Source organism: Montipora capricornis, chromosome 4 (genome assembly GCF_036669925.1).
Source record: "Montipora capricornis isolate CH-2021 chromosome 4, ASM3666992v2, whole genome shotgun sequence".
In the NCBI taxonomy this organism is placed as follows: Eukaryota; Metazoa; Cnidaria; class Anthozoa; order Scleractinia; family Acroporidae; genus Montipora; species Montipora capricornis.
This window is the reverse complement of record NC_090886.1, coordinates 54,108,790-54,121,289: the sequence shown is the minus strand read 5'-3', so window position 1 is coordinate 54,121,289 and position 12,500 is coordinate 54,108,790. Positions and strand designations below refer to the sequence as shown.

The following is a 12,500-nucleotide window of genomic DNA, read 5'->3' as shown; positions in this document are numbered from 1 at the left end:
AAGATTTCAACACACAGGGGTTTTTTGGGGGAGGGGTAGGATGAGGGGTGGCAGAAATGCCGTCAAGTCATCACATCACAACCTTGGATAGAGATCCCAAACCTTCAGAGAAATGTTCAAGCATGAAGACCAATGGGATAAATAGTAAGAAACAATTATTTTTCTAGATGATTCTCTGGACAATTGATTTGTCTCTTTGTTAATAAAGCATAGTCTCTTAATTTCATAGTACACATTATAAAATAAACCTTTTCAGGACAATTTTTGGGAGAACTAATGCCATCACATTAGGGTACACTTACCAGTAGGTATCATATTTTGCTAAAAGGCAAATACTTTAGCTCATATAATTCACAACAACACTAATAAATTTGTGCGAAATTAAGAGCTCACCTTTTGAATCTTCCTTTTTGAAGCAAAACTAAAAGCATTATAAACATCTTCTTCATTAACTATGATATTCTTGACAGCCTTTGCAATAGTGGAAGCAAGTCTTGTTGGATCTAGAGGAAAATGCCAGGTTTTTATTGCAACAATCCTTGTTCAATCAAGGACCAAACGGGTGTAAATGTTTCTTCAAAGTCACACTCATGGCAATCAATGCCACACTGATAAATGATAATTTAAGACTATTTCATCATTTAAGTACTATTTCACTTACCTTTGTCATTGTACAGAATGCAGTGCAAATAACTTCCAATGTAAGCATCTACAGAACTTGATTCAGGATTTTCATAGGGAAGAACAAAGAAGGTGTAATGATTCTCCTTTTTTGCAAAACTGTTTTGGAAATAATCATCCATTTCTGTTGACAAAAAATTATTATTAATTAGCATTAATTTATTATTTCACAGAAAGAGCACAAAGTTTAGGGAGAGCTACATACTGTTCACTCACATACTTACTGCCAAACATGAAAAGTCAGTATGCAGAATAACAGTTATTTTCTGGCATCAAGTGCCTCAATAGCTCTATTGACCTTTCATTCAAAACTCAAAAATATGTATCACTTGAACGTAAAAATTTATCATGTACTGGTATTTTATAATTTTATCATGTATGCTGTCGTCACCTTCCCATGAGCTAGATGATAGCTTTGTCATCAAAACTGCATCTTTAGAGTGCTTTGTTTCAACTGTGACAGTGTACTCTGCTCTTACTATAAAATCAGGATCACCTAAAATTTTGAGGGAAGCAAGCACAATGAGGGTGTTACGAAAACTAAGACCTAAGATCTAAGACCCCGGGGTCTTAATTTATGTAGTGCAAAAACTAAGACCGGGTCTTAGACGAATGTTACTGGGGGGTTTTTCTGTCACACAACATTCAAGCGTGTCATGGCATTGTGTCTGTTTAAATTAAACCGTGTATGGAGACAACATCCAGTGGCCAAATCTCTGACTAGTGGAAAGTTTTCCTGTGTTTCTTTCCGGTAATTTCCACTGCTTACAAGGGGTCTTAGTTTTTGTACAGTCTACCAAAAGGGTCTTAGTTTTCATAACACCCAGTCACACATGTACAGCAACTTCTTGATAACAACAAGAAAAACAGCAACAACATTGTATTGTTGTTGATGATGATGATGATGATTTTGATGAGAAAGATGATGACGAGGCAGTGCGGCCCAGTGGTTAGGGTGCTTGCCTTGAGATCCGGTAACCCCGGGGTTCAAGACACATTCTGCCCATTGGTTAAATTTGTTCCTGGTAGTCCCTGGTTCCACATCTCAACTGCACTTGTAAATAGTCAACGCGTACGCGCAGTTAAGATTCTCAACAGTTGTTGTTGAACATTCTGGTCTGTTAATTTGGCCCTGAAAAGCCCCTGTGGTGAGTGGTCAATTATGTATGCGTGTGTACATGTATGTATGTACCCCAATGTATGATAAAATTAATGACTGGTGATAATGACAATGACAATGACAACAAATTCATAAAAATTAATTTTCAACACAAAATGAAGTTACGTACTGTTACGGTAATAATATTTATTGAAATCACTCTTACCAGTTTCCCTACTGAGCTCTTTCTCTATTGCTTCCCTCAAGACAGCAGGATCTTGAGGGAAGAATAGCACCACATCTAAGTTAACTGCATGTTTGACCTTAAATAAATCAATTTGCATGACTTATTAGCAATTAATATAAAAAACACAGTATCAATAACAATAACTTGCTCTTTCCTTTATTTCTTTCTCTATTGTATGCACCATTAGTAGGTGTTTGCACATTACATTAAATGCCAACGTATTGGATGACGCAACCAACTGACACCTCATTAGCACCTTGTGTTGGTGATAAAGCATTTAATTTTTTTCCCAGTGTTACTCATGTCTAAGAGATTTGTGGTTACTGTCAGTCTTCACAAGGAGACAGCCAGAATAACAAGGGGATGACACAATAGGTTATCTGGGCCTTGATATTTTTTCCATTTTTGAAAGCTGATTTCTCATGTTAAGGACGGTGTCTACTATTGTTATTGCGCATACGTTTTGCATATCTAGAGATACTTGGATTTCCTGTCTGGAGTGATGCTTACTGATACAGTGATATTTTTGCAACTATCCGGAGAAAGTATAATTATCTTTGTAAGTACTCTTGGTATCCAAAAAGAAAATTGGGTGTAACCATGTATTTCTGAGAGATAATTAAGCTTCGATTTGATAAAGAACGCCATACATTGCTTTGTATTATAAAGCTTTTTACAAATGTTATTCATCAATTATCTTTGAAAAATGTGTGGTTACCGCCAATTTTCTTTTTGGATTTCAATAACACTTTTTAAGATCTACAGTTCCTGTACAATCATAAACCGAGGCCAAAATACCTTTGAGTTAGTAGGCACTGTCCTTAAGTCCACTGCTTGTTCTATGCATGACTAGTGTGCTTACTCATAAAAGTACAAGTAGCTTACCTTAAGCTGATTGAGCAGCTCTATTTCAGAGTAAGGAAGTGAAGCTCGATACACCTTTGTTGTGTTCCACCACAGAGGAATACCAATAACAATAAATATCAGGCCGAAGCTCAAAGACACTGATGCGTGTATCCTCTGTTCGGAAAGAGCTGCAAATATCAACAGATATGAAGAAATAGGACTTACAGATGGGTTCTTCCAATTTTTAATTCCCCCCCCCCCCCCACCCCTTCCCCCTTCCTTCCTTCATGGCAGGCATGAACGACAGGTGATAAAATACAGTCCAGGTTCCAATCAGATCCTCATCCCATTGGGGACGATAAAAAAAAGTAATAAAAAGCCAGAATACTGATTCCAAAGGGGTGAAATAAAAGAAAAATCCCAGATTCCAACAGGTTCCGTCCAGACCTTAAAAAAGAGCCCTCCGTGGGAATGTGGGGGGGGGGGGGGGGTGCAGATAAAAAGGCTTAACTGCAGAATACCCCGCCACTCGAACTATATTTCACGTAGCCGGCTACGCGGTACCCAGAAATAGGAATGCACAATACTGTAGAATACCCCGCCACATGGACTAATTTCCAAATGAACTAAATTTCAAAATGGTACAGTGATGTTATATGTGCTGGCTACGCAGTACGCCGTGACATTCCTTGTTCTTAAAGTGTCAAAGCCTAAGTAATTCCACAGACAAGAGACTGTGGAACTGTGGACTCGGAAGAACGTTATATAAACAAATGATTTCAAAATGGCGCAGCAATGTTATTTGTGCTGGCTACAAGGTACGCGGCACGCTGTGATAGCACTCGTTTACTGATTAAGTCTAAGCGCTCCTTTCAGTATGAGGCTTATAAGCACTCTTTTAAAATTTTAGCTTTCATTTTACCCTAAGCGTTCGCTTCAGAAATTAGGCCTAAGAACTCTTTACAAATTTAAGATTTCATTTCACGGTTCGCTTAAACTTCGCTTTTTAACACGATCGTGTGATGAATATAGCACACGTTTTCTGATCAAGCCTAAGCACTCGTTTCAGTGATTAGGCCTAAGGAATTACGGTTGTTTCGCCCGAAAGCCTGTTCGCCCGACGGAGATTCGCCCGAAGCTAAAGACAATTCGCCCGATGATACCAATCAATGAAACTAACAACGTTAGGACAAGGCAAGTGAATGTCGCTTATTAATTTTTGCGATTCCTCACGAAAGACAATTCAACTGCGCCCAGTTTGCACCATCGCCATTACGAAATAAAATGGTTAGAATTTGTCAGCAATATATACATACATACTTGGCCGCACTGCCTTCTGAAAACCACGCGTGCCGTGCTACTTCAAACAATTGCTACAAATATAGACTCATTCAGGGGGTTTTTAAATTCGGCAGCCTTATTACACCGAGGCGGATAAATAGTTACAAGTTTTACAGAATAGTTTCGTTACGATGTTGTGTGTACCGGTTTAAGTCAATTAAATATCATCGGGCGAATCATCTATAGTTCCGGGCGAATCTCTGTCGGGCGAACAGGCTTTCGGGCGAAACATCCAGATACCGGCCTAAGCACTCTTAAAATTTTAGCTTTCATTTCACGGTTTGGTAAACTAGACTTTTTACCGAGACCTTGAGAAGAATATAGCACTCGTTTACTGATTGAGCCTAAGCACTCGTTTCAGTGATTAGGCCTAAGCACTCGTTTAAAATTTTAGCTTTCATTTTACGAATCGGTTGACTACTCTTTTTACGGAGACCGTGTGAAGAATCAAGAATATAGCACTCGTTTACTGATTAAGCCTAAGCACTCGTTTGAAATTTTAGCTTTCATTTTACGGTTCAGTTAGGGTTAGGGTACACTAGAATTTTAATTTTCCACGTACCGCGTAGCCAGCTACTTAAGATACTTTGCCATCTTGACTTTAACTCTTTCCGCGTACCGCGTACCGCGTAGCCAGCTTGTAAAGATACTTCGCCATCTTGACTTTAATTCTTTCCGCGTACCGCGTACCGCGTAGCCAGCTTGTAAAGATACTTCGCCATGTTGACTTTAATTCTTTCCGCGTACCGCGTACCGCGTAGCCAGCTTGTAAAGATACTTCGCCATCTTGACTTTAATTCTTTCCGCGTACCGCGTACCGCGTAGCCAGCTTCTTAAGATACTCGATGTGGCGGGGTATTCTGCAGTTACTCCGATAAAAATTTATCTGTTTGCATGGCTGGTGATATACTTTACCGATTTAGCTTATTTAAAAATGGTGAGTCAACCAACATTTTTTGTTCTCCTTCCACTAGAGCACCAATATGTGCAGAGATACTTAAAGTTACGTGGTTTATCCTAACACAAAAAGGAAAATTAATAAACAAACCTTTCTGCTCTTTTTCCTCGCTGTCCGCCATCTTCGTTGTACGATACGATAAGGGTCTGGGGCTAGGAAGTGGTGTTAGGTAGGTGGATCATGTATGGGAAATTATTATGTCATCCGAGTTGTTGAATTCCTGATCAGCTCAATAACAAGACGTGCGTTTGGAACACCATTTGTCAAATATCCAACGACTTATTTGCTTTCATTTCCTTGCGATCCAAAACCTGTGGGCATGTGGTGTTATCCTTTTTCTACTGACAACTTGTTGTTTGCATTGCTGTTGCAGTTATGGCGGAAGAACCGGTGAAAACCCGGAAACGTTTGGTTATAAACGCTGATGACTTTGGCTATTGTGATCAAAGAAACCGTGGAATAGTAGAATCGTTTCAGAATGGAGTTGTATCAAGTAGTACTCTCCTTGTGAATGCTTTTAAGGCGTCAGAAGCTGTACTATTATCAAGACAGTGTGGAATTCCTTTAGGGCTTCATGTCAACCTTACTGAGGGAATCCCCGTAAAGATGAAATGCAGCTCTCTTACTTCGGAAAATGGTTTCTTTAAAGGCAAGTTCGGATTTAGAGAGGCTCTAAAGAGAGGAGAAGTAGATTTGGAAGAGGTAAAATATTAGTACCTTTATTAGCGCTAGCTTAAGTGGCGTTAATTACTGCATTAATATTTTATGGAACCACCAGTGCAGCTTAGACTTTCAACATAATTTTGTTCTTCTCTCGCTCGAGAAGAAATCGGTGATCTACTTTAGCTTATAAAAATTAAGGGGTAAAATATCGGCTGTTTCTAAAAGTGGACGGGGACGTGGGACTTGGGACTTGGGGACTTGGGGACTCGAGGACGCGGGGACGTGGGGACGCGGGGACGCGGGGACGTGGGGACGTGGGGACTAGGGGACGTGGGGATGTGGGGATTCGGAGAGGTGGAATGCGAGTACGTCGGATCTCGGAGACGCGTGGGGATTCGAGGACGTGATAAACAAATAACACCTGACTTTTGCGCTGAATTGGTAAAATACAATTTTTGACGGTCTACAAGTGTAAAATAATCTAATATGCTGGAGGGTTTGTCAGACCAGTAGCTGATGATTTCCAGCATCCATGGTTCCTCCTTTCCTATTTTACCGTGAGAGCTCTGGGTACAGAATAGTTTCAACGCAGGGGGTCTTAAACGACGTACTGAGTTTTCAAGTGAAGCTATGATCCTCGCAGTTATATGAACGCAATTTTGCAATTGCGTAAAGAAGTCTGAAAAATTCAGGACCTCAACGGGGTTTGAACCTGTGATCTCACCATACCGGTGCGACGCTCTAACCAACTGAGCTATGAAGCCACTGACGTTGGGAGCAATTGCAAAAATTGCGTTCATAACTGCGAGGATCATAGCTTCACTTGAAAACTCAGTTACTTATCAGGAAAGTCCTCCGTGGCTGCCCACGACGTTTAAGATCCCCTGCGTTGAAACTATTCTGTACCCAGAGCTCTCACAGTAAAATAGGCAAGGAGGAACCATAGACCCTTTGCATATATGGTGCCTAAATTTGAATAACAATACTTTGTATATCCTTAACCTCGTACTTATGTTTCTAGACAAAGGATTTTTCACATGAACGTGAGGCTTAGGATGTACCTTGCCATTTATGCAAAGTGTCTATGGATGCTGGAAATCATCAGCTACTGGTCTGACAAACCCTCCAGCATATTAGATTATTTTACACTTGTAGACCGTCAAAAATTGTATTTTACCAATTCAGCGCAAAAGTCAGGTGTTATTTGTTTATCACGTCCTTGAATCCCCACGCGTCTGCGAGTTCCGACGTACTTGCATCCCACCTCTCCGAGTCCCCGCGTCCCCACGTCCTTGAGTCCCTGCGTCCCTGCGTCCCCGCGTCCACGCGTCCCCACGTCCCCACGTCCCCGAGTCCCCACGTCCCCGCGTCCTCGAGTCCCCGAGTCCCCAAGTCCTAAGTCCCACGTCCCGTTCCACTTTTAATAACAGCCTAAAATATCGTAACGTCAAAAATTGATGTAAACGAAAACTTGTTTTGTTGTAAACTTGTTGATTGAATTTTGTTTTGTTGTCAAGACAGGTTAAACAAGAAATACACGCCCAGCTACAATGGTTTGTGGATGCAGTTGGATTATTACCCACGCATATTGATGGTCATCAACATGTTCATATCATGCCCCAAGTGTGTGAAATTCTAGCTGTGGTCATGAAAAATGCAGGAATTAAGTGGACCAGAATACCAGCAGAAATGAACTTTGATAGTTGTGTTTGGATAGAAGAACCGAGAAGAAGTTTCTTTCAATCTGTAGTGTCACAAGCAAGAGATGCAAAAGAAACTTTCTCCACATATGGAATAAAGCAAGTGAAAGTTGGTCTTTGGACCAACATAGATATACACAAGCTCTTATTTTACTTTATAGATGTTTATCAGATACATGGCCAAACTATATAAGGAACAGTTTTCAACTGGCAGCAATAATTACAACCTTTGGGGATATTATAAACTCCATCAATCTATTGTAACTGCAACTCTAAGTTTATGCATAGATCCTTTTGTTATATCTCATCACGCTTATAGAACAAGGCTGTTATAGCCGGGAAGTGGGTTTTGAGGCTGGGCTCTCACAATCTCTCGAAATGCTCCCAATGCCGTGCAACTTTAAGAGCCTCTGTCAGGTAAGTCCAACTTCTGGCCTCCGCGTGGTGGAACTGGCACCACCAACAGGAAAAGGGGCGAAGGCAAAGCCACTGGCAGCTTAAAACCAGTTACCCAGGGTAGATGGGGCTCAGCCTGTGAAGGCAGCTTATCTAGGGGAAGGTAAACCCTGATTTCAAACCTCCACTGCCTTGCGGCTATCCCTGATCTCAGGAAGGCTTCAAGAATAAACCTTGAGGACAAATCCGGAGTGGAGCCCCTAAGGCGGTTGGCAGGTGTTCAGCACTTCCTTCTGGCAGCTTCTGCAGTGGAACTAGCCCCAAGTTGTATTGGTTATTCCTTTCCCTTGGACCCAGCCAGTGATACTGAGAGGGGGACACTGTTGTATGGGCAGCCCAGCATCTCCTCATCTTCCCGTCCAGGCCTTAGCGCAAACTGGAGAGGGCACTCCAGTGGTGTCGCAAGACTCCGGCACAACATGTGATGAGGCAGTTTTCCACAGCTACTGCCCGCCTCAAGCTGGGCAGCCCCCAGCCAGTAAGGTGCCACCCCGACATTGCTTGCCTGCTCTACTGGGTGCGTAGAGCGTAGGGGACCCTCCCGACAAGCGAGCAGCCATACTTGCAACAAGCAGTAAAAAGCAAAAAACTACAGACTCCAGCTCTTCGAATTGCAGGCTGGGACATTCGCACCATGTGCCCTGGTCTCTCCCCTGACCTTCAGCGAATGGATGACTCCGCAAGACCACCATCATCAACGACGAGCTGGCATAGTCAGCGCTGTGATTGCTTCTTGTGTGGAGGACACTGCTGAGGTCCGCTCTCCTAGTGATGACGAGGTCTAGCTGGTGTCAGTGGCAGGAACGAGGGTGTCTCCAAGACACTTTGTGCAGCTCCTTCCACTTAAAGGAGCTGTTGGTGATGCAGAGGCCTTGGTGACAGCAGAGTTCGAGCAACCTCTGCCCGTTTCTCATTCATCCTGCCTACGCCAAAGTGGCTGAAGCAGGTAGGCCATGCTTGCCAGTCAGTCCCAACGCGAGCATTGAAATCACCTAGCAAATAATTATATGCCCTCGGAACTTGGGATTCCGGATAGTGTTTCCTGCAGAGCCTCATAGAATTGATCCTTGGCTTCTGGGGTGGAGGTCAGAGTCTGGGCATAGGCAGATATGATGTTCACAAAGCCCGCCGACGTTTTCATGCGAAGAGCATAAAGTGACTGACTGTTGGCCAGCGGGGTTTCCTGGAGACAGGCAACGTTGATGTTGAGTCGTGACACGGACCACTTTCTCGTTGCAAGCAAGGTCAGGCTGAAGCCCGGAAAGATCCACCACACCAAGACCAAGAGTCGCCCCTGCATAAACACCTGTGGCACTTCCAACCCCGTTAAGGCTCAGAGCTTTGCTGACAGCCTCCAGGAGAAACTTGCTGCGCAACCAACAACCAGCAACCCGGATGCCAAATAGTCTCACCTCCGTGATGCCATCTACGACTCAGCCATGGCTGCATTCGGCCAGAAAGAATGCAAGAATGCTGACTGCTTCTAGGCTTGCTGGGAAGAAATGCAGCCAGTCACAGAGGCCAAGAGGAAAGCAATGCTGGCTCACAAGCAGAACCCTTCCCCAAGCACATACAACGCCCTTCGAGCAGCTAGGAGCAAGGCCCAGCAGACCGCCCGCTTCTGTGCCAACGAGTACTGGCAGAACCTATAACCTATAAGGCAAATCCAGTTAGCAGCGGACTGTGGCCACGCAAAGGTGATGTATGAGGGCATCAAAACTGCCACTGGCCCTACAAGCATCAAAACAGCCCCAATCAAATCAAAGACTGGCGAGGTCATCACTGATCAGAGCATGCAGCTGCAGCGTTGGGTGGAGCATTATCTCGAGCTCTACTCAACCCAGTACATCGTCACAGACACTACCCTCAATGCCCTGCCTGGTTTGCCAGTCATACAGGAGCTTGACAACACGCCGACACTGGAAGAGCTCAGCATAGCCATCGACAGTCACCGGGGAAGGACGGTATCTCGCCGGAAGTTTTGAAGCATGGGAAGCAAACCATCCTGCAACCACTTCATGACCTCCTCTGCCCGTGCTGGGAGCAAGGTCACATCCCCCAAGACATGAGAGATGCCAACATAGTCACCCTGTACAAGAACAAGGGTGACCGTAGTGATTGCAACAACTATCACAGCATCTCTCTTCTGAGCATCGTTGGAAGAGTCTTCCCTTGGGTCACTTTGACCCACATGCAGAGCCTTGCTTCGCAAGTCTACCCCAAGTCACAGCGTGGCTTCAGAGCCGGGAGGTCCACAGTGGATATGATCTTCTCCCTCTGTCAGCTGCAGAGAAGTGTCGAGAGCAGCAGCAGCCATTGTTCCTTGCCTTTGTGGACCTCACCAAAGGTTTTGACTTGGTGAACAGAAGCGGGCTCTTCAAGATCCTCCAGAAGATTGGCTGCCCTCCAAAGCTCTTTGCAATCATCACCTCCTTTCACCAGGACATGCAGAGTACAGTCTGCTTTAATGGGGCCACCTCCAATGCCTTCCCAGTCAGAAGTGGAGTAAAGCAGGGCTGTGTCCTTGCTCCAACCCTGTTCGGGATTTTCTTCTCGATGCTGCTCCAGTATGCCTTTGTAGACTGTACAGAAGGTGTCTATGTTCGGACGAGGTCGGACGGCAAACTGTTCAACATCACCAGACTCCGTGCCAAAACCAAAGCTTACATGGTGCTCATACGGGAGCTGCTGTTTGCGGAAGACGCTGCTTTAACATTCCACAGCAAGGAGGGCCTCCAACATCTGGTAGAGAAGCTTTCCCACGCCTGCAAGGAGTTTGGGCTAACAATCAGCCTCAGGAAGACCAACATCCTGGCGCAAGGTGCTGAGTCCCCCCCAGTTATCAGTTTACATGGAGCTGAAGGTTGTGGACACCGTTATCTACTTGGGCTCCACCATGTCAAGCTCGACTTCGCTCAATGCAGAAATCAACTTCAGGATGGCCGAAGCAGCGGCTGTCATGGCCAAACTCGACAAGTGAGTGTGGGCAATGACAGGTTGAGCGAAAGGACCAAGATGTGCGTCTACCAAGCTTGTGTCCTGTTGACTCTCATTTACGGCAGCGAGTCATGGATGACCTTTGCCACATAGAAAGGTGACTCAGCGGATTCCACCTCTGCTGCCTTTGGCACCTGCTGCACATCAGGTGGCAGGACAGAGTCACCAACACCGAGGTCCTGAAGCGCACTGACTCACTGAGCATGCCATCACTGCTCATTCAGCGACGCCTTCAATGGCTTGGCTGTGCACATCGCATGGAGCCTGACGGCCTGCCAAGAGAAATCCTTTTTGGAGAACTGCGGGAGGGTGTCTGTCGCGTGGGTCGACCACTGCTGCGCTACAAGGACGTCATCAAGTGAGACTCGCAATCTGCACTAATTGACACCAGTGCATGAGAGGACATCGCCAAACACTGAGATACATGGTGGCAATGTGTCAAAGTGGAGGTTTCAAAGGTAGAAGCGAACACTAGAGTCCAGGCTACATGCAAGAGAGCGGCGAGGAAAGAATGTGCAGCCTCTGTGCGCGATTCCACAAGGCAGGTCTGCGCCACCTGCAACAGAGACTGCCACTCAAGGATCGGGCTACACAGTCATACAAGATCCTGCCCAAATCCCCAGCACAGATGCCACTAGATCTAGGACTATAGAACAATCTACCTGACTGAATAAGAAGAGCTTTCTCTATTGGCATCTTTAAAAATTTACTATGTAACTTAAATCTAACTCAGTGCTGCTGTAGTCTATGCACTTCTCAGTTCGTACTTTTAGATAGTTAAATTTCCTTTTCTTCTATTTTTATATATTTATGTAATTATTGTTGTTAATGTTATATTCATAAGAACTCATATTTTATCGTTATTAGGTTTTGTTACTTTTTAACGAGTCTAGAATTCATTTAGTGCAACATGGATAAATAAAGTACCTACCTACTTACCTACAAGGAAGTAATTTTTGAATAAGACAAAAATGGCTAGGATGGGAAACGTGAACAAGATCAAAATGTATTCTTATTGGAGTGTTGGAAATCTCTATCAGCCTAACAGTTGTTTGTAACTTTATTCCTAGACTCTATAATCCATATGTTGGTTGTCCACTTTGCTTTCAAGGGTTTCTCTCCATTTGTAGTCTCTCCAATTCTTACAACACTTGTTCTCAGTTTTAAAACCTCGAGACTTGTTATTATTTTGTTAATTAAATAACTCCAGAGTTCAGTTTGAGCAGACAATTTTTATGATAGTTTCATCATATCGTCCATAATTTTCAAATTAAATAATGCTTTAATGTATTAGCTGAGTGAACTTGTATTTTTGCACTCTTTTTTAATGTCATTTTTTTTCCCTGGCAGGTGTCCAACTCACTTTATTGGACTCAGCACCATGGGAAAAGACATGACAATCAACAGACTCAAACAAGCTTTAGAATTGGTATACAATGAAAAAGAACAAGAGGAGGGTACTCAGTCCATATGTGAGCTGATGGTGCATCCTGGGTATAGAAGTATTATGGG

At 43.8% G+C, this 12,500-nt stretch overlaps 2 protein-coding genes across 3 annotated transcripts in view; one reads left to right on the top strand and one right to left on the bottom strand.

Moving 5' to 3' along the window:
• Window positions 1-5,419, bottom strand: part of LOC138047483 (GPI transamidase component PIG-S-like) — a 14,707-nt gene extending 9,288 nt beyond the window's left edge. Inside the window, exons 1-6 of one of the 2 annotated variants that reach the window (XM_068894355.1) lie at window positions 5,263-5,419; window positions 2,913-3,061; window positions 2,007-2,103; window positions 1,073-1,177; window positions 662-805; window positions 394-503 (exon numbers count right to left, since the gene is read on the bottom strand). In XM_068894355.1, coding sequence (XP_068750456.1) covers window positions 394-503; window positions 662-805; window positions 1,073-1,177; window positions 2,007-2,103; window positions 2,913-3,061; window positions 5,263-5,293 — 636 coding nt within the window. In that variant the 5' untranslated portion in view covers window positions 5,294-5,419. The remainder of the gene's footprint in view (window positions 1-393; window positions 504-661; window positions 806-1,072; window positions 1,178-2,006; window positions 2,104-2,912; window positions 3,062-5,262) is intronic. The other variant, XM_068894356.1, reaches the window with a different exon arrangement.
• The window catches only part of LOC138047485 (carbohydrate deacetylase-like), a 9,124-nt gene continuing 1,989 nt past the window's right edge, over window positions 5,366-12,500 (top strand). Inside the window, exons 1-4 of the mRNA XM_068894358.1 lie at window positions 5,366-5,414; window positions 5,546-5,874; window positions 7,357-7,634; window positions 12,339-12,500. The exon at window positions 12,339-12,500 is cut by the window's right edge and continues 1,989 nt beyond it. Of these exons, the coding sequence (XP_068750459.1) occupies window positions 5,548-5,874; window positions 7,357-7,634; window positions 12,339-12,500 (767 nt within the window). The 5' untranslated portion in view covers window positions 5,366-5,414; window positions 5,546-5,547. The remainder of the gene's footprint in view (window positions 5,415-5,545; window positions 5,875-7,356; window positions 7,635-12,338) is intronic.